This window comes from Falco rusticolus, chromosome 13, assembly GCF_015220075.1.
Source record: "Falco rusticolus isolate bFalRus1 chromosome 13, bFalRus1.pri, whole genome shotgun sequence".
Classification (NCBI taxonomy): domain Eukaryota; kingdom Metazoa; phylum Chordata; class Aves; order Falconiformes; family Falconidae; genus Falco; species Falco rusticolus.
This window is the reverse complement of record NC_051199.1, coordinates 28,731,677-28,753,596: the sequence shown is the minus strand read 5'-3', so window position 1 is coordinate 28,753,596 and position 21,920 is coordinate 28,731,677. Positions and strand designations below refer to the sequence as shown.

Sequence of the window (21,920 nt, the reverse complement as noted above, 5' to 3'; positions counted from 1 at the left end):
CTGGGAAAAAGTGTATTTTCTGCTCACCCTGTTTTCTAATACAGCTGAAGTATTATGGCTGTTCTTCAGCCTCGCCTTGTTCCTAGGAAGTGTGTACTATGGATTCAATTATATTAAAGGAAATAATTCTGAGAATGAAGAGGACATGAATCAGGTGTAGTATGTATACCGATGTCCCCCGACATATGGCACCTGTGCAGTCCCCTGACGACCTGAGATGTGGTCCAGCACCAAATAAAGCTTGTGCTAGACTGACTCTCTCATCAGAAAAGCAGACAAGAGGAGTGTAATGGAGAATTCCAATTATAATAGACACTGCCGGTGCTATGCTGGAAAGTTTGCTTGCCCTTTTCCCCAGCCCCTGCCATCATCACCACAGACACAGTGTTATCTGCGAGCTTCGCTCCACTCTCCACCCTCCGCAACTCCACTGGCACGTACAGCCCACCAGCAACGAAGGCAGACTGCTTACCTGTTGCCTTTTCAGGGTTATTGCACATGAAACACTGCCAAGCTCCTGCTTCCTCGCTGTAGCCGAATAAATCAAAGAACCTCACTTCTTCCAGGTGCATCTGCACATGGTCCAGGTCCTAGGCCAATAACGAGAAAAACCAAACCACTCAACAAGGTGAACCACCGCATGGGTAACAGCTCATGACCCAAAATCACAGCGGGATGGGATGCACAGCGGGCACTGAGCATCCCTTTCCGTATGTCTCCTGCAGACAAATGACCCGCCAGGGCAAAGGCGCCAAGCAGGACGTATCTCTCTCTACCATCATTAGTAGCAGCTAATATATGTTACATATTAGTCTGCGGGAGGCAGCAGACTGGTCTGGGATTTTTTTTGCCTCTTCAACACTGCTGCCAGCAGCGTGCTCAGCAGTCCTGCCCAGCACATTTCCCACCAGCTGAACCATTTTTATTACCTCCAGCCCTCTCTCAGGATTTTTTTCAATGATCCAGAAGGCAGTGGTCGCCGCTAACACACTGCAGTGCTGCGGAACCTCCTGGCCTGCTGGGTCCCCCGTCACAGCAGGAGTTAGCGGCTGGGGACTGCTATTTTTTTTTTTTTTTAAAGAACTAATAGAGGCTCTGAAGCCAGCCCCCTGTGAGAAGCACTAATATGAATGTTTAATACGAATGTTAATATGAACGTTTCCAAAAAATGCAGCAACAACAGGACTGATTTAGCTCACATAAAACCCAGGTAAATGTGATGTTATTCTGTCAGTGACAAACCAGGAAAGTAAGGATTATGCATCTGCAAAGTAAACTGAATGTCTGGCCCGATCAAGTAAGCCTACAGAAAGTACATTTGCAGCTCCGAGTATAGGAGAAGCTACAGGATGCTCTTTTTTAGGCAATTAACAGCACTGTATAATTCAGTGTATTTTAAATCCCGTTACTCAATTTTAAAACAGATGGTGATCTCACACTTAAGCAAACATTGGTGTTAAATAACAGCAACCAAGTTACTCACTGCAAACACAACAGGAATTTCTAGAACCACTCAGAAAACACTCCTGTCGCTTGTGTGGAGCCTTCACGAGGCTGCAGCAGCACGCGGCGGCCCAAAGACAGCACAGCTTTACGCAGCCTGCGGGGAGGCGACCAGCCCTTGCGGGGCAGCCGCTCATCGCAGCGCCCACGGCTGTGCAAAGGATGCAGCTGTCTGATCCCGGCCTTTCCAGAGAAGCTTTAGGGAAGGAGAGGGAGCAGGAGGCTGGCTGGCTCGGGGAGACCCGGCACCATGGCCTCTCCTTCTCAGCCCGCTTCAACCTGGGAAACGGCCATAAGAACCGAAACAGCCGAGAGCACTCCGAGAGCACTCCGTACCTCTGGCCATGGCCCCGGGTAACAGGCTCAGCTGAGCCAAAAGTCACGTTTTAACTTAACGGGGGCTCTTGGGTACCCCCACCCGCTGCACGCCAGAGGCCATCTCCTGGTGGATTTTAGGCTGTCTGATGGAAGTTTTGTGTTAACAGCTGGACTTGATGGTCTCAAAGGTCTTTTCCAATCTGAATGATTCTGTGATTCTAAGGATGGCAAGGCAGAACAGGGAGCACGACTCACACCACCTGAGAAGCCCCAAATGAGAAAGGTTGCCTTCCCTTTTCCAGAGGAACACGCAGAGAAATAGGCTTGACAACGCATGGGAAGGCAACAGTCACACCACAAAGGTCTCGGACACGTGTCGGCTTTGTTTGCAAGAGGGTGCTGCAGGGCTGCAGCCTCCCAGCTCGGTTTCTCTCCCCATCCTCGCATGGGAGACGAGCAGCCAGGCTGCAGCGGAGAGGTCCCCTGCCCTCCCGGGCTCCTCGGTGGGCTCCCCCGGAATGCTCCACTGTGCGGTTCCTTGTGCCTCCTGCGCCCGTCCTCCGGGACAGGGCTGCACCCGCACCCCGCACAGCCAGCTGCCCTGCCCCAGCACGCTCAGACTGGGGATCGCGGGTAAAACATGACTATTTTGCTCTGTACCAGCTCTTTACATGTTGCTGAAGTTCTTACTTTCCTCCAAAGAGAAATTCTATATGTTCGAGGAATTTAGCTGGCTACTGTGCTGTGCAGCAGGAGCACTGCGCAGCTTCTCTCCATGTTTCTCCAGCTGCTCGGCTGGCAGTGGATCCGACAGTCCGCGCCTCCCTGCCTCCCTTCAGATACTCCGTGCGTGGTGTGGGATGCCCAGCAGATCCTCCCTGGGTAAGGGGAGCCGAGTCCTTGGGAGGGACAGACCACACAGCCCCCCAGGCTGTCCGCCCCACGGTGGGCTCCTGATGGAGGGGCAGATGGCCCCTGCCAGAGCATGGCCAGCAACACACCCTGCCCCAACGTGCCCTGATCCTCCTCCCACTGTGTCATCTGGGAGGAACAAGACAACGATGGAACTGCTTTCAGCAGGTCTGTGCACGTGTATGACACTGAGCAGAAAGCCTAGGAGCATCTCCAGCCTGTGAAAAAACTCTTTTAGTGGCTGCCATGGGCCAATTCTAGACTGAAAGAGAACAGATATCACAGAAATATCAATGCAGCAATCTTTTTCCACTCTGTACTCTCATGCACTTGAAATAATCTGCTATAAACCACTTATTTCAGGAGGGGAAGCATGGGGAAAAAGCCTAATTAGAGAGGAGAGATTTATCTCATCCCCATGCTCCATCATCTTGAAAACTTCAGTGACTCCATTGTGAAAACGTGGCGTTTCTTTCTGCTGCGTAAACTGAGACAGCAAAGAAGGAAAGGGAAGAACAGGACTAACAATGGCTTACAAATGTTAATTATTCTCTTGCAAGGCTGCTCAACAAAAGACTCTCTCTTAAGGCATCACACGGGGCTTGTGAAGTAGTCACCATCTCACTCTTCTGACACAGCATGAGTCAACCCAAAGAATTCAGCAACGAGCTCAAGACCGGCTTAGTTTCTGTAATATGGCCTGCCTGTACTTTGATAAAGAACTATGAAGCAACTGAACGGAAATCTGTAAGGGTGCACATCTGGAAATGCTTTACTCCTGGCACATCTTAAGCTGTGCTGTATAAATATTTTTTGTGGCACGAACAGGCTGCCCAGTGAAACACAACATGCTTTCTGTAAGCCAGGTATTCACTGCAATTCCTTGCACATGCATCCTGGGCCAAACTCAGAAATGCCTTACAGTGATGTAAATCTGAAAATATTTCTCAGAATTTACTCTAGAATAAACCATTGATGTAATGCATTTTTCAAACCTAGAGAAAATCTTTTAGAATGCATATTGAAAAAACAAAGTCTAAATTCATTTACTCTGGACTAGCCGTGGATTTGCAAGACAAAACAGGGAGCAACTGCAGAGCAGTGCTGCAGCACGGACTTTGCTTGGGTCTGGGGGCTGAACCTTCCCCACGTGCCCACAGCACAGAAATCCCTCAGTTCTGATAAAGCATTCAGACACAGCTATAGCACGATGCATAAAACTTAATATTAAGTACAATATGTGACGCTGATGCTGCATTTATGTCAACAGATGTTAAAACATTTCAAATGCAGGGTGCCATACTCATTGAAACAAGCACAGCCCTATAATGCTGCTTCCTGCACTAGTGGAAGAGGAATAATATTAACAAGTACTGTAACTTTGTCAAATAGTCCACAATATTTGAAGTTCTATTAGCAACGGGAAGACCTTCTGAAAAAAATAATTCAGATTACAGCAGAAGCTTAGTCTGTCAAGCAAAGTACCAGGTCATGCCGGGAATGCTCTGGCTAGATTTTTGGGGAATGTAGAAGCTGAAGGAAACCTTCCCTACGGCAGACCTAGTTCTCGCTCCCAGAAAACTCAATGGGACTTTCTCACTAAACTGAAGGAAACTGCGCTAGAAACAAGCTCGGGTTCCACATTCATGAGCAAACCCAAGAGGAGGAAGGTAAATCCAGCAGCACACTGCGGAGCCCGGGGCTGAACACTGAAGTCTTTGACATTTCAGGCACATCTGCCTGCCCTCAGCCTCCCAAGGCTGTCAGACAACGCGCAGCTCCTGGACTTCCCAAACTTCAATCCACTGCCTGATTCATTAAAGCAGTGAAGATCAGTATCTCATCTTCCAGCTCTGCTATTTTGGGAACTCAGAGATACAGTCACCGTCATGGAGTGATGAAAGTTCCCCAAACAGGCCAAATGCGAGCGTCTGAGCAGTAGTAGGATTATGCGATGGATGCGCTTGAGACTAATCATATTTCTAGGGTGTTGGACATGTTTTATCGAATTTGTGTGCATGATGCACTACATCTAATCCTACCCATGAAGGCATGCTCTTTCCTAAGCTCTTTATTCACCCCAAACTCCTTTACATCTCCACCAGCTCTGACTTTGGACTCTTAGATCTTGGCAGGGACTCAAGTTAAGCCAGTATCGAACAGAAAACCAGCTCTAGTACCTTGGGGTGAGTCAGGCCAGGATTTCAACAGCAGCTAAAATACTTAGCGCAAGCTCCACTGTGCCTGAGTAGCACTGGCCCATCAGCTGGGTCTCAGCTGTGGAGAGCCCCTGCTCCTCTCACGAGGCGCAGCAGGAGTTCCCACTTCAGTGCCACGTTATCCTGGGGGTTCAGAAGGTGTTTCTAACAAAACTCCTGGTTTTAAATCAGCCATAACCTAAGTAAATTAATCTTATTCAGTCAGACATCTTAATGTGTACAATATTCTGAGAGCGAGTATTTTAAAATCGCATTTGACAATTCATTTCATCCAATTGAGCTGGATGGAGACATTCAGGAATAAATAGATATTTGTTTTAAAATCCTACAGCATCCTTTTCCAAGAAGCCTGATTAATAGCTTTGAAACAGCATTTGCTGAAATCCCAGAGACAGTAAACAGCTTTGAAAGAGTAATCTTTTAAACTGATGGGGGTAACTAATGCTGCATGTGCAAATGATCATTTCCATAAAAGCCAAGTCTGTGTTTAACTAGGTGAATTTCCAAGTGCCTGCCAAAAAGTTCATAGTGGCAGCTAATCTAAATCCAAAGTTTGAAACTGCAGGCAGGAAAAAAAATATCCATATGTAGCATCACCAGTTTTCATCACGTCGGAAGCAATCCGCGTGAAGCATGGAGCAGGGGGTGGAGAACAAGCCTGGACACCTTTCAAAGCACAGCGCAAAACAGCAGTGCGGACCCTCTGCGGAGGATGAAAATATCACGGCTGGCAAACACGTCCCAGCCTCCCCACAAGCCGAGTGCTTCACATAACAGGGAGGTCAGAGGCACGCACTCTGCATCACCGCGTGCCCAGACAGGAGAAGAGGACTTGGCATGTCAGCAAGGCAAAGAAGGGGAAGAGGCAGGGAAAGGGGGTTTGTTTTTCACGATTTGAGCCCGGCAAAGACTTGCTGTAGCTATTGTAAAGGTCCTTGTACAGCTGTTCTAAAAGTCAGGGCAAAGTTGTTCTACTAATTTTTTTTCCTGAGAAAAATAAAATCTTACCTTTTGGTGTGGAAACGTAGACTGGATCATGGCAGTTTCAAAACTGTGTGTCCCCTTAAGCTGTGTCTTCTCCCACAGGGCCTTAAGGACTTGCACAGAATTACTCTGTATGGACAAAGGCTCTGCAAACAAGCTCTGAAGAAAATGTTGAAAACAGGATTTCAAGCATTTTTTACTCGGCCATTAACAAAGAGCAACTTGTTCTTACAGTGGGACAGTGTGCAAATAACCAGGGATTATTTCATTTCTCTGCAAGGAGATACGATGGATCAATATTCATACAACTAGAGAAATCTTCAAATATTTAATTTCCTTCGGGGTTTGGTTTTTTTTGTTTGTTTTTGTTTTACGTTACACAACTTTAAGGTCTGTGGCTCACCGCTACACACAACAACTCACATGTCATTTTTGCATTGAAATGCCAGTTTATCCAAATGTTAGCAGCACCGGGCTCTGTGGACCAGGCGTGGATCTCGGCGACATGCATCTCTTTGGAAAAGACATGTCATTTGCCAGTTAATGCGAAGAGATGTTCGGCACCGCTGCAGGTTTGCCTATGTTTATTTGGACCTGACTGCAGCTCTCGGTCCTCATGTGGGGAAGAATAACAGCGTGGTGTTTGCAACTGCACTGAACAGGACAACATGCAAGAGAAGAAACTCCACAGAACACATTCAGCACAGATTTTGCTGACAGAGTAGAGGAATTTTCAGTCCCTGAACATTCACAAAACAAGATGAAACCCATGTTGGGTTGGGTGCTCTCACCTCCAAAGCTCCCTATTTCGAAGGACAGCCAGGACGCAGCCTTACACTGCCTTGAGTTATTCTAGGAGTCAGCAGCATGAAGTTCTCATTGTCTAAACTGCACATGAGGTCAATGTTACAGGAACTACTGTGGCTGAGAGAGCTTAGCATTTCTGCCTCTACTACATCTACTACATGATCTTGTAATTAAAAAATGCACTCGCATGCAGGAACCAAGTTAAGAATGCACAGACAAATCTGATTTTCCATATTTCAAGTATTTGATTTTGCAATATGAACAATATCCTTTTAATGTAGGTTTCCTGGATGGATGTTCCTCCTCTTTCTGAGCAGAAGCCCAACAGCCCTAATCGCATAGTCTGGCACCCAACCAACACAGAGACATTTCTGTAAGACTCAACTCAAGGAATTTTATTGTGGCTGAGGCAATGCATTTTTCCCAGAAACAACTGTATCGCTTTGCCCAAATTAAAAGGGAGAAGCAGTCCGCTCCAGGCAGCCACCTGGCACGAGAAAATGGCAGCCCAATTAGTTCGTGTTTGGCAAATTTATGAGTAACTGTAGGGAAGGCGTTAGGAAGGGACGTGCCAGGCAGCCCCTTGCTTGCTGGTGCTACCACAGCGGCATGACACTGGCCCGCCTGATGAGGGAAATTAAACTCTAAATCATAAAGCGTTAAAGGATTATTTTAATGAATGAATCTGTGAAACCAAGCATCCTGTCTATCGAATAGCTTAACACCACCCCTTACTCTAATTTTGTTCCTTTTGTTAATCATCACTTAACTGCAAGACAGCTACTCTTCCTGCTGCCCCGCAGGAATAATTTGGTGTTTCACAACTTCCACCTGAGAGTTTCGAAACATGACAGAACTATTGACTAATATTTTAAAAATTAAATAGAAAGCAGGGTCACGAAGTTAAGGATCTGTTCTGGAGAGCTGAGTGAAAAAATCTGTCTTGCTTTTACTTTCCCAAAATGCAATGTCAGACGGAATATGGATCGACTAGCAAAAAGGGAATAAAACCACGGTAACTAGTATTGAAACTTTCAGAACCCATGTATTAGTTGTCTGTCTGTGAATCTATGACAGATTTGGTGAAAAATACATTTTTATCACCAGCCTTTCATTTAACTTATTATTAACACACTATAAATACATTTTATGTCAAATTTATCTCTTGTACAATTTCACAGGCTTAAATAACGTTATTCCAGGGCTGAATTTAGTGCCCTGTATTTAATTTACTCATAGTTATATATCCAGTACTTAAAGGCCTTAGGATTTCGAACAAAAGAAAACCATAAATTATCTGACATGAAACACCATCCTGATGTACAGCAGACATGAGCACTCAGTGCAATACAAGAGGAACTTTTTTTTTTTTTGCCCCCCATAAAAAAGCATATTAAGTGCTTGGTTTACAGCATGTTTGCAAAGACACAAACCAAACCGCATTGCTTCGAGCCTGGCCCCGGCAGCGTGGGGGGGGTCTGCTGGGGACTCCTTGCCTGGGGCCAGGGGATGCACCGGCACAGCTGGAGCAAACTAGAAAAAAACGTTGGGAATAAAAATAAAGTTTTGGAAAGGATAGGTGGAGTGGGACAGACGCAGTTAGCCAGCCCGGGGCAGGGAAAGCCACGGGAAATGGGGGCAGCAGGTGTGGGGCAGCATCCAAAGGAAGCCGGACCCAGCAGGACCACGTGGGGATGGGGAAGGGGGGTAAAATGGGCACCTGAGTGCAGAGGAAAGGGGAAGCAAAATAATATGCCCCAGTGAGCTGGGAACTATGTGAGCTCAATAGTCCTGACAGAAGGTGGAACTAGCAGGGCCAAATTCAGAGCAATCTGGGAAGGGGTTAAAGGGAGGGGGGTTTCAATGGAAAATGTATCAGGAAAAGGCGAGGCACGAGGGAATAAAGGTGGAGTCAGTGATTACACTGTCAGTGCAACTGATTCAAACCATGAAGCACAGGCAGAGCAGAGGTCATTGTGCTCAACTCCGGCGGCGGCTGCGCAGTGCCGGGTGAGGTACGCCAGCCCTGCCGCTCGCTCCTCTGCTTCTGCTCCTCCTTCCTCGTTTCTGTGCAGTTTAGAACTTTAGCCCATATTTTTCAGCACCTGTTTTCCTCTCATCAAGAATAAAATTATACATTTATAACGTAATTCATTTATTCTCTCTAGGTCCAGTTAAAATTCAGCCTCTTTCTTCAGGTTTTCATTTACAGTCAGTCACCTTCTTTATTTATTCTCCCTTTCGTCTTGTCTCCTCATTGCTGTTTTTGCCTCTGCTCTTCCTCGCTTCCATTGCTTTCCTCTGTCACTGTCTCTCCTTCCCTGACCACCCTCAGCTTGGCCCCTGACCATCCTCCTTCCTCACCTACAGCAAAGCCCTGTCCCCACAAACCGCTCACACAGGCACCTCCGGATCCAGAGGACCCGCGACTTGTACCACCAACGACGCACCCAGACACTCCTACTGACCTGCATTTTTGAAAAACATTTTTTGTATTTATTGCTAGGAACAAACACAGCAAAGAGCAATTTGAACTGTTAGATTCACAGCATAACTCGCTGTGCTTGTTTTAAATTTCTGATAAATCCTTCGTATTTCTAAGGTTACATTGGGGTGGGATGAACTGCAATGAACAGTTCTACATAGGTTAAGAAACTGAACCTTAACTATTTAAATGCAAAACCCCATCTGTTTCATCTTGAAGTGTGAATGTAGGGTTTTCTCTTACAATTTCATACTGCTTGTAACCTATTAGGAAATCCCACATATGTCCAAATGCTAGGCTATATTTGGAAACCATATTAAACATGAGAAAAACAGCTTTAGGGTTGGTAAGAGAACAGCAGTGATGAGATTTGCAAATCCTGCTCAGTCAAAACTTCTGCAGTAGAAAGTCCCTGTGGCTGCTGCACCTCTAACCTCCACCTGCAGCCTCGGGCTTGATTCTGCTCCCCTGCAAATCCACTGCTATGCTCCTGTTCATTTGCAAGGCACCTAGGACTTACTGGAAGTTTTGCCTGAAAGAGGACAATAAGGTTTCATCCCACTTTTTTTAACCCCAGACTTTGTAATCTCTCCAGACAGTTTGAATTTGTTGTATTTAATAGAAATATAAAAACTTATAAGCTGCAAAATCACTTCAACCCACTATAATGATTTTCTGAGAAACCATAAGGGTTACAAAGTACTGTGGATTAGAAGCATATTTAAAGAGATGAACCATTAACACACCTTTTTTCCAGGTACAACGTGAACAATATAGAGGTGCCACTAATTTGTATTGCACACACCTGCTGAAAGAGGAACATGATATGGATCCACAGCGGAGGCTGCCGGCTGACGAGGGTAAAACTGGATTTACTGTACAAGCAGTAATGGCCCTTCAGGGGACAGCTGAAAGACAGCTTTGCGACACAACTTCTAACAGTATCTAGAAATAAATATACAGATTATTAAAGTCAAGTACATAAAAGACAGAAATCTACGTGTCCGTTAGCAGTGCACATGCAGTCATGCAGCGCCTAGGCATGCACTTCCACTCTGCAGGAATCTCAGGCTGGCTCAGCCCCTGCGGCATCAGAAGGGCGGTGCTGAGCCTGCACCCTTACATTAAACACAAGCCATCAGACAGTACAGGAGAAATTTAGTCTGCAGTGCTTTAAATCTTTGGTAGCAATCATCTGCTCCCAAACGCAAAAGGCGCGATGCAGCACACAGTCGGGATGTTCAGCTCCTTCGTGCTTTCTCATGCATTTGGTACCGTTGTTTGGCTTATTGAACCAGACAGATCTGTCAAAACCGTGCATTACTTATTTTTATTTAAAGAATTTCTTGGAAAAAACATCCCATATTAGGAAAGAGCCATATGGGGGCCTGTCATTTGTGGAATCCTTGCCGAGACCTTGTGCGGCTGAAAGCTGCTGTCTGTAGGGACGGAGGAGTGTGGCGCACGGCTCCCAGCCAGGAGCAGCTCCTTCAGCCACTGGTGAAAGCTGCGGCACTTCCCCTTTGCCGTGGATTCTCCAGGAGCCAAAAGGTGCATAAATCGATTTACAACGCTACTGTGCACGTAGCATGTTTGCTGTACAGGCTATCTTACAAATCCATCATCAGGAATACCACAGTTTCAAAGAGGAGTATCAGTGAGTATTCACTGAGCCCTGCATCACCGCGGGGAGCTGATGTAGCGGCTCCTGCCCCACCGTGAAGGCTCCCAGCACAGCTCCTCACCCCGTCCACGCAGGAGCTGCAGCCCCACAGCTCAAGTCCACCTGAGCCTGCCTGTGCACAGATGCTCTGGCTACAGCCTGGCTTTAGGGGCTCCAGGTCCTACAAATCCCACTTCTGAGCTGATTTTTACACACTAAGCCAGGGAGCTGCAGCTCTTGCCACATTCTCTGAGAGGCACAACAGACAAGGGACAGGAATCGTTGCTGCTGCCATACTGCAAGGAACAACGTGACACAGTGACTTGCTCAAATCTGCAAGCCAATGCACAGGCAGCTGCTGGCAGAGCTCCTGGGCCACAACTGCTGGCACAGCCACAGACTTTGCAGCAAAAAAACACAGGGAGAAGGAAAAGGTATGGAGCGGCAGGTCCAGCTGGACAAGAGACTGCAAACGCACTCACAGGTGCACGCCGGGAACAGCAGGGTACGTCAGTTCACAGCTGTGCCTGGTGTCACCTGCTTAGTGCACAGGTTTTCACCAAAAGCGCGGTTTGACTCTTTGTCCCAGCTCTGGGGTACTACACACAAAGCATCTCCAAGTCTTGCTGCTCTACCAAATACCAACCATTTATGCCACCTGTGATGGCATCACCTGTTGATAAAAATCCCGCAGAGGTTATGTGGAATCTGAAGGTGTCCTTTGGGGTCAGCTGCTCTGTACAAAGCTAAATGCTGCGTAATGTTACCTGACTCCAAACTTCCCGTGCTGGTTTGAACTGGAAATGAAGCCCTTGAGATGCACAATTCTGTTTTTGCAAAATATTGACCTTGAACCCTCATTCTCTGTCTTTGGATGACTGCTCATAATGACTAAAGCACATTAGGCATAACCTGATCAGGCTGCTTAATGAACTTAAAATAGTGGTATCATTTTATAGCCCTTTTGAATGGGAACAAGAGGCTACCCGAGCTAAAAAGGCATGGAACACAGAAGACTGAGATCCTTAGATGATAACCTTGATGCAAAGATGGGAGAGAGCTGCACCCTCTTCACCCAGCTGGACAGTTGAACTTGGAAAGGGAGAGGGGAACAACCGGTCCCAGCAGCTGCTGCCGCCGCGCTTGTTTCCCAGCTAAAGGCAGAAATGGCACAGACAGACAAGCGCCCAGCAGTGGCTGCTGAGCCTGCTAGGCTGATCCATGCACAAAGCCACCGCTGTCCCTTTCCCAAGGCCCTGGCATGCCAGCACCTGCAGGGTCAGAGCCAAAGCACACCAAGCGGAGGGAGCAGTCACCCGGCCAGGTCTGGCCGCACCATGCCCGCAGGATGAACCGTGCAGCTGAGGAGGCTGACACGGGCCAGCTGGGCAGGGAGCATCACCCAAGGTCGCGTGCTATCCTGGTGAGTCACCCTGTGGTGAAGGTGTAGGAATAAAAAACGCTGTAAGAAAATACCCTAACTGGAAAAATTACTTGTAGCTTTTTAGAAAATGTAGCTAACGGGACAATTTAAATAGCACAGCCTTCTGAATCTAATGACAACGGGAGCCAGCAACAAGGAAGACTGATAACAGAAGCAACAAGGAAGACTGATATCAGAATGCAGCCTTTCTGTCCAACAACAGATCATCTTGAAATACTTATTGTTTTAACATTTTTCATCGAATCAAGATGTGGAAGCATAGGAGAGAAATGTAATAAATTCAGTATTTCACAGCAAACCATGATGTATGAGGAAAGAGTTTACTGGAGGTACAAAACCCCAGTTTCCCTAGAGCAAAAGCATCAACGGATCAGATTGTCACTGAAAATGCAGAAAATTTAAAACTGGGATATTGGAACCTGCTGAAGACGCTACAGAGAGACCAGATGGCTGGGAGAAAAAACTTTAGAAGCTGGCAAGTGGAAACCAGTTTATTAGCCTTTGACAAAGCTGTTTGAATTTGCTGAGAAAGGAAAGTCACCAGTGTCAAGCTGGGGCTGCAGAGCTCGTTGAGACTCCATTGTAGCACAGGAGAAGAGACCTGAGATGTAACAGCACGGGAAGATTAAAGTTATGGTTCAGAAAAACCAGTAGAGTCACTACACATACTGTGGGGAAACACACACCAGCCAAAGCAATGCAGAGTATTTGGAAGCGAGCACAAGAACAAACCAGACTGTAGCGACCACAGCGTAAGGGCTGACAACAGCACTCCTTCCTCAGAGAGCACTTACACGGTATGATCAGCAGTGTTATAGCAGATGAAGCTTGGATTATCTGGAAACCAATGGGGTGTTCATTACTCTTTAATCGGAGGCAGGTAATAAGCCAATGTGGGGCCAAAGCAGAAGGAAAGCCACAGGCTCCAGGAGGTCAGAGGGTCAGACCAGGCAGCGAGCTTTCCTCCTGGAGAGGGAGCTCATGAACCAAGTCAAAATGATGTTGAACTGAACAAGACTACAAACATCATGCAGATCACTCCCCTCCAAAGAGGCAGGACCTAGACCAGCCCCGGCTCTCCTAACCCATGGGTGAGCCAACAAGAAAACCCAGCTGTATTTGTGTCTAGAGAGTGCATTAACAGAGGACAGCTTTGAAGACATTTCCTTTGCTTTGAGGCAGCAATGGAAAGAGGAGCTGAAGTGGGGCCACTGCTCTTGGCTACTCCAAGCATATAAAAAAAGGAGGTGTGCTCACTGGTGTTAGGAAATATGGAGTTTCCTCTTGTGTAGGCCTGAAAAAATGAATATATTACAGGAGAACGTTGCCTCGAAGAAGGAAAGAATCTGCACAAAGTGGTGGCTTGATGTCAAGAATTGGGCATTTGTAGACTGCACTTTGAAGAAGATGATATTGATTTGTGAACACTGACTGAATCCTGTGGAAAGTGGCGGTGCTGTCTGGGTCACGTCAATCACTCCAACGCAAACATACTCTAAGAACTACAGCGGGACAATATTAGACCATAAGCTTTCAGCAGCAGAAAGCCAGGGCTTAAAGTTAAACCAAGAAAGATGGAAATGCTGCTAAACTGAGATCTAACAGTTCTGAAAACTAACTTAGCTGGAGACCACAGATACATCGTGCCCATAAGCAATACACCTTAGCAGGAAAAAGATGGGCACAAAATCCACTACTCTTGGATTAGTGGCTATGGGGAAAATCTGAGTTTAACCTAGTTACCCAAATCTACTGGTTCATACCCAAACCTTCCAGTGTTCAATGTTCAATATAAAGGAGGTCGAGAAATGGAAAGGGTTAATTAGAGCAACCCTAAGTCCTGGGACATATTAAAGCACAAAACTAAATGATGTCTCCAAGGAGGTTGTTGACAGAATGCTTTTCCAACAGCGTGGTCCAAACTAAAGACCCCCGGTTTATGCATCACAGATGCTAACAAAACCTGAACTTCAATACACTCAACCAGAAGTAGAGGCTTGGCCTTGGTCCAACGTGTGTGAAAAGTTTAATGCTTCATTATGAGAAATCGCTCTCAGCTAAAAGTGACCATAAACCACGTACTGCCACTGCGATAAAGAGCTAGCAGTCAATGCCTTCCTCTTCAGTGAGTACAGCGGTTATTTTCTCAGTTCCAAATGTATGAATTGACAAGGAACCTGGGAGGCATTTAAAGGCTGCAGACAAACACTGGAGTGCATTAAACAACTGAGCAAGGCACCAGAGCCCACAGCCAGACTCCTTGTCACCCACAGTAAGGCCACATCAAGCAGCCCTGGGCAGCCTCCCACAGAAGCCATCAGAGCTGTGAGCAGAAGGTGACAGGGCTCCAGGATACCAGCCCCTGGGTTAGCAATTACAAAAGGGAGCCCTGTGCTAGGTAGGACTGCGTTTGATGGGACTATTAAGGAAATTCCTAAATGCTGCAGAACAAAAAAATTGTAAAGTATATATGGAAAGACAAAAACCTAACAAACTGCTTAGCAAGACATTGTGGATCACACAGAAAAATACCGAGGCTGATAACACATGCCAAAATAAACGTCAGCTCAGGCACTGGAGTCCATGCTGGCTGCGCAAAACGTTAGTTCCTGGAAAAAAGCAGCATTCCTTTGTCAAAATCAAGTGAAAAAAGCCTCCTACTCAGACAATGTTCAAACCTCTGGTATGGGATGAGCGATTACTCATAGCTATTTCTGCTACATTTGATGTGTTGGATTTGGCAATGTCTGATAACAAGCCAAGGTTTACTACGTGTGGTTTTCAACAGTTTGCAATGAACTACCAGTTTCAACACATAACAGCTAAGCTCAGTTATCCCAAAGTCAAAGGAAAGCAATATTTAAATAATCAACCTGTTCTGACGAAGGCTAAGATAACCCCGATCCATATGTAGCACTACTATTACATTGTATTTCACTCAAGTGCAAACCAACATGCCAGTACCATGGGAATTCATTTTTATGGTCACAGGAGACATGTAAATAGATAGGCAAGGCAAAACTAGTTTCTTGTCATCACCTGGGCACATTGAAGCTGCCCAGAATGAAGCTGGGCACATTTTCAAGAAAATGAAGTGTCAGAAAAGTATTTACATTGTGCTGTTTCACAAAATGCTTAAAATGGGGGAAAAAAAGTTATCATTTTAATTCATAGTACCATCAGAGACTGACCTACCAAATGTGAGATTGGCACACTGGGTATACACACACTGCAGAATAGCCAGTGGGCTGTTTTATCACTAACTCCCGTACAGAGACAGACCTCTAACTAAAAATATGAATTGTAATAACCATGGTTTGAGTCATAGTCTTCCAAATTTGACAGCATCCACTGAAGATGAAGGAGCAGAACTAAAAGCAACTGCCTTCCTGCGGTTCTGCTCACTGGAGCACTTGCCACCCACAAATGTGCACATCTGCTCACCTGTAACCGAGTGCTCAAGTGTCTGGCCAAAGTATTCAAGAAGTCTTTAACCACCATGGCTCTCTCTTTCCAGCATGATGAATAATAAAATAGGTTTAAACACTTATTCAAATGTAACCATGTCAGTAGAGTCCTCTTGTACTACTGTTCCATATAAAAACATTGCAGATGACGTGAATACTGTTCAACTGGTTATCAGAGTCTGTTGTGCTCAAACAATACCCCCCAAATGCCTGTATTATATATGGCAAATGGTATCTTAGCACCCAGAAGCTGTTGGACACTAACTTTTGTATGCCGCATTTACATTTTGAAGAAGCCAGACCAAAGCATTGAACGTTCCTACAAGTGACACTACTACTCTTTACAGGTATTTCCTCACTCATGTAGCAAGTTCAATGCAGATTGACCATGTGCTGCTGTAGCAGAGGTAGTAACATTCACCATGGGTTTTGCTGTTTCTAGCATAATATTGCACTTTTGTAATATCTTATTCAAGGATCTCAAAGAACCATTATTTGAGCCTCAAAATGTCCATCACAGTAGGTCATCTTTGCTGTACTTTGTGAACAAGTTAGAAGTGTGGCAGGATCACTTAGGAGTGAAGCATGTCTGTAACACATCTGTGTTCATACTTGTGCTTAGGCATACTCTGAGAATGAAAAAAGGTGCTTTTAAAGTCATCGCAGTATTTACAAATTGCATGTACTTATGCAATCAGTATGATACGCAGTTTAGGAAGATACATTCTGGGCTTTCCTAAAACACACACGTCAATAAATGGGCTGAGCTTTTAGTAAACTATGTTGCATACTTTTCCCAGTCTGTCATTGCAAGTTACATGAAACACCAAAGTATCAACCTTGTGTAATCCCAATGGATTTCAGAGTTGCAGCAGAGATAATACAACGCAGCAAGACCTATTCCCACCTGCGAGACCTGAAGGCAGTCATTTCCAGGGAACACAGCTCACGGCATTTGCACTTGGCAATGCGCAGCAGCTGACAGAGTGAGCAGGGATCAGGTCTGTAGGTTTAGCCAGGAAAGAGGAGCATACAAAATTTTTTTGCTAAGAACAACAAAATTAAGTAACTTGCAGGCTTGACTTAGCAAAAAACTTTGAAGGTGAAAAGAAACCAGTCTCAGCCTACGAAGGTGAGGACAACTTAGTTCCCTGAATCTCTTGTAATTCCAGGCCTGGAAACACGTAACCACTCACCCTGACTTTGCCTGGTAAAGAAAGATTAATTTAGCCCCAAGAAAATTCCAGGATATCAGTAAGATACAACACACAGGAGAGTCCTGTCAACAAAACCTACTTGCTCTGCAACAGCTCGCTCAGCACACAGCACAGCTTGGCGAGTGCTGGTAATCCAATGCTGACTAAAGTCTTTTTGATGTGATTTAAAGCAATGAAGTCCAAATTATGGCAAAGATGGATCTGCAACTCTTTAAAATAATTGTTCAAAAGTATGTAAGGGAGAGAGGAAGGAAAAAATTAACAAATTTCCCTGAGGACATTAAGCCTATTACATTGGTCACATTTAAGCTACACATTTACAGACTCTAGAACCAGTACTTTAAAAATCTACTGTCATTTCTAAATGTGGAAAGCAAATTTGAAGCAGGGTGTTTATGCCAACTTCTATTTCACTGAGTAACCTGTCCCATCTGACCTAAATTAGGATTTATGGAAGCACCATGTCAACCACTAGATTGGTGCCTCTAATAGCACTTCAATACTGCACGGGGTCATAGAGGCTTTGTGGAAAACGAAAAAGAAAAAAACCCCAGAGACAGACTTGTCTTACGACTATTTAAGCTCTTGGAGCTGCACAATGGATATGATCATTTTGCTTGGGCCAGGAAAATCCCTTGTACGTGTCAACATGTCAAAAGGTAGTGCACGAGGAGGACAGTTCAGGGACAAAATGATACGACACTGGGTATATCTTTGTTGTGGCATTGACTTAGTATAGGTGATCACAGGTGAACGTACACTGTGCAGTGGTCTGAACGCCAGTCACCCCCATAGCCACCTTGCTGCTTTATTGCATGAAAAATCAGCTTCTCATGCACCCGCGAGCTGCTGTTGGCTGAGCCACACTCTGACATTCTCAGAGAGAATTACAGCACATTTTGTACATCTTGTCAGCGCTCCCTTTGGTAATGGCAGAGAAACCAATTTGTCCACACTTGGGATCTCAGCCCATGACCCCACATCCGCAGACTACTGCAGACTCAGGGAGAGGCCAGTGAGCTCTGGTGCAAAGCAGGTTTATTAGGTAAGAAGTCTGTGTATGTTGATGAGAGTTTTGTTTAGGCTAAGCACCAGCTCAGTTAACTCAACAAAGGAGAAAAGTTCATAGCTCTGCTTCATCTCATTAGCAGCAAAGCAACATCTACTGCTGCTGTGGGGTAACACACTGAACAGATGGAACAAGTGCTTGTTTCATCCAGTTGCTATGAACTACCCCTATTGATGAGCACCGAAGAGCGAACCTAAGCCAAGACGCTTTAGGGGTCTGTGCATCCCTCCACTCAAGCTGCTCCTCGTCTCAGCATCCCCCTGGGCACCATACCCAGCTGCAGCTACATCCTGCTCTCCTGCATCGTGGGCAGCAGCAGCTGGTCACACCTGGGCACATCTCCTTAAAGAAGGATGTGTTCTCCTCCTTCCTCAGCCTGGCTTCAGCTTGGAAGGAGAATCCGAGTACCACAAAAAAAGGATTTTTAAAACATGAAGAATATGTGAGGCACAAAACACCACAGGGTCACCAAACGCCACAGAAGGCAGAGAGCGGTGAAGATCCCAAGCAAATGCTCCTCCAGTCAAGAAACACTTCTGATCACATCTGTTGCCAAGTCTCAAACTTCCAGCAAGAGAATAAGCAACAACTTGTTTTTCCTACAAGAAACAAGAGAATATATGTTGCTATTGTGAAGTTCACTACCAAGTAGTTGTGCCGGGGGAAAAAGAATAAAACATAAACAGAAGAATGTCAGTGGAGTTGTTAATTGTTGTTTATTCCAGCTTAACACGCTGGGCTAAACCAGGAGAAACACAGGCAAGTAGATACAGAGTCACTGGTTCTGGAAACAATTAATGCATTATTTGATTTACATTGGTAATCCTTTACTATTAAATAAAAACTGTTAATAGGAGTAAAAGTATGCTCATAAATCTCCCAAAAAGAATCAAACCCACCCACCATAAACATGAAACCAGGGAATAAGAAATAGATGCAACTTTTTAAATTTCAATTTTAAGCCTTTGTCAGCTTCCTCACTTTCCTTTGCTTGTTCTCTTCAGTTTGGATTACAAGTAGGTATACAAACAATAAATATGTTTATAGGAGAAAGGGGTAATTTTTAAAGCAACCAGCTTCAAGAGATGCTGATTTATTTATTTTTTTAACACTACTAGCTTTGCCTGCATGCCATAACTCAGTCCAACAGATTTAACTTGCAGGAAGTTACACAAAAATTAAGAGAGAATGTATGATTATAATGGGGTCTGGAGAGCCACTACAATGCACTCAATACACAGAGTCCAAATCTGTGTGCAAAAGCCACATTTGAGAACATACAGATTAGCTTAGCTCTACAAAACCCTCTGTCTTCCTTCCCTTTACCATCGGGACAATGAGAAGCCCATGTCATTTGGGAAGGTACAATGGTAAGATCTCTCCGCCACATCGTCCCATCTTCAGAAGCAAAGGTGCATCGGCCCTTCCGCTGCCCGTATCGATGACTGACGTGCAAAAAGCCCAGAAAGTGTGTGCAGCAAAGCAGGGTCTGGGGAAATCATCCCACTCCGGCTGCTGCCTGGCTCCTCCGTGTCCTGGCCGCATCCCCAGCCTGGCCGAGGGCTGCTGGCCCACCCGCCTGCACGGCGGCACAGGCACCTCCTCAAGGAACCATTAGGCCTGTCCTGGTCCAACCCAGAAGTCAAGTTCCCCTGGTTTGGCTTCTCCCTCAGGAGAGGGATAACACCACCCCACCCGGAATCTCCCAGCTACCAGGCAAAGCGCATGTGGAGACCAGCCTGTTCCAAGCGATGCTTCCAGGCTAGGTGTAAAGCGCACGTGATTTGCTATTATCACGTACGTGAGGGCAGCAAGTTATGAGCGTGTTCATGTTCCTATTACACTCCCCGTCATGCTGGGAGTTTCTCCACGGTCTGACGATGCAGATCACCGTGGGCACGATGGCCAACCTGGGAGTTAGCACTCCCATTCGCGCTGCCTGCCCTCACATTTGGGATGCATTTGAAATACCAGTCCTGCAGAATAAAATGCCAGCTAATATTATTTTTGGCCTAGCAGCAACAGAGTTGATCTCTGGAAACGCTGGCTTGAGCCTATGCAACTTTGTGATCCCACTGAAGAACTAGAGGTCCATCTGTTCCAAATCAATGTTTGGCTTATGGAATGCTGGAATTTATCAGACCGGTGCAGGGGTGAGCACTGCAGGGGAGCAATAAGCTTTTCCATCTACACCGTCATATGGTACCGATTATCTCTCGGTACAGCATAAAACATAATAATAACCAGATTTATGACCAACATACTGCAACCTGTTTCCCCTGCCACCTCCTCCTCTTCCAGCATTTTGTCATTAACCCCACAAAATGTTTGCTGTTTGTTTCCTTCTGTAGGGCACCAAGGAGCCAGCAGCGACTTACTACTATAAAATGGCTATAATATTTTTCATTGGATGGAATTGCATTTTGAATGTGGCTTCAGTGACCACGGATTGAATGATGCACTAGATCTCCCTGGGCTCTATCCTTTTAAAAAGGAGACTAGGCAGGCTGGAGATGTGCAAACCCTTCAGCATCCTCTACACACAGATATTATCAAATGCTTTCTTTCCAACAGCTCACTTGACACTCAGTGCTCAGACCTAAGTTAATGGCGGCATTTTTATCCCAATTATCTAAAAAGCAAGTAGAACTAGAGTGGAAAACAAGGACCTGCCCTCAAGTTATAACCAAATCCAGCAGCCACACAGGCTCGTGTCTGGGAACCATCTGACACCAGCCACTTTCAGAGGCAGGATACACATGGCCATGCATTTGATCCACCATCCCTACACGTCTGGGACACTAGAAGAACAAGAAGTGAAAAATCACCCAGCATGCAGGGTTCAAGGTGAGACCCAGCAAGGCTAGAGCAGGCAGAGCCCGCCAACTGCTCAAAAGCCCCGTGCTGCATGCAGGGGTAACTGGGGCTACACCAGGTAAAATAGGGCAGACTCAGGTCTCAGCTGGATGTTGTGGCACTCCCAAAGCCAACACCAATAATAATGCCCGATACAGGAATGCCATCTTTCACCTAAGCCTTTCAAAGCAACCTACTCCAACCACTGCCAGCCTTGTCTCCCCAGGAGGGTACACGAGACCTAGAAAAGCAGAAAGGCTGAAGGACCTTTCAGAAAGCACCCACACAGCCAGTGAAGAAACTGCAAATACAACACAGGGATCTTGAACGTAGGCTCTTGTTCTTAATCACTGGGGCCCCAGCCACATCAAGGTAGCAGAAATCCTGCCCAGCATACACTGAAAAGCAATAACCAAACTTGGGAGCATTCAGGAAATTCTAGATGCACAAGTCTGGGCCACTGCCATCTGCAAGATCCTGGAGGTACCAATAAGATGTAAGATCACAAACCATCTGGAAAAATATGGGCTGATGAAAACTACTTTGCTTAGCTCCAAGAAAGCTAAAGCGCCTGACAAATATGGTGGCTTTCCCGACCCCACCCCTTTTTTTTTTTTTTTTTTTTTTTTTTTGAGGAAAAGATCCATAGGCTTAAGAGGCTTAAAGTGACGAACATGACATAAAAGAATGCCTCAAATTGCTCAAGGTATGGCAGAGATGTGAATCTGGGCAAAGTGGTTCAAACTAAGCAGGAACTGAACCAAACCATCAACCCCAAACTGCAACAAGCTAAAATAAATGGATTTTTGCGGTTTCTAATGCCTTCTTTCTGCCCCTGTTTAAATCCCCTCTACGACTGCAGTGTAGTTCCATAAGATTCACTTATGCACACACGCACATGCATCTGGTAAGCTGTTGTAGCTTGTCTGTTCTTCAAAACACCCTCAACTTGATCATTTTCTTAGTATAAAGTATT

The 21,920-nt window shown here is 45.7% G+C and overlaps 1 protein-coding gene across 2 annotated transcripts in view; it reads right to left on the bottom strand.

Moving 5' to 3' along the window:
* Positions 1–21,920, bottom strand: part of VEPH1 (ventricular zone expressed PH domain containing 1) — a 98,532-nt gene that overhangs the window by 15,472 nt on the left and 61,140 nt on the right. For both annotated transcript variants that reach the window (XM_037407275.1, XM_037407274.1), the window contains 3 exons: positions 10,034–10,173; positions 5,961–6,095; positions 473–590 (listed from right to left, as the gene is read on the bottom strand). In XM_037407275.1, coding sequence (XP_037263172.1) covers positions 473–590; positions 5,961–6,095; positions 10,034–10,173 — 393 coding nt within the window. The remainder of the gene's footprint in view (positions 1–472; positions 591–5,960; positions 6,096–10,033; positions 10,174–21,920) is intronic.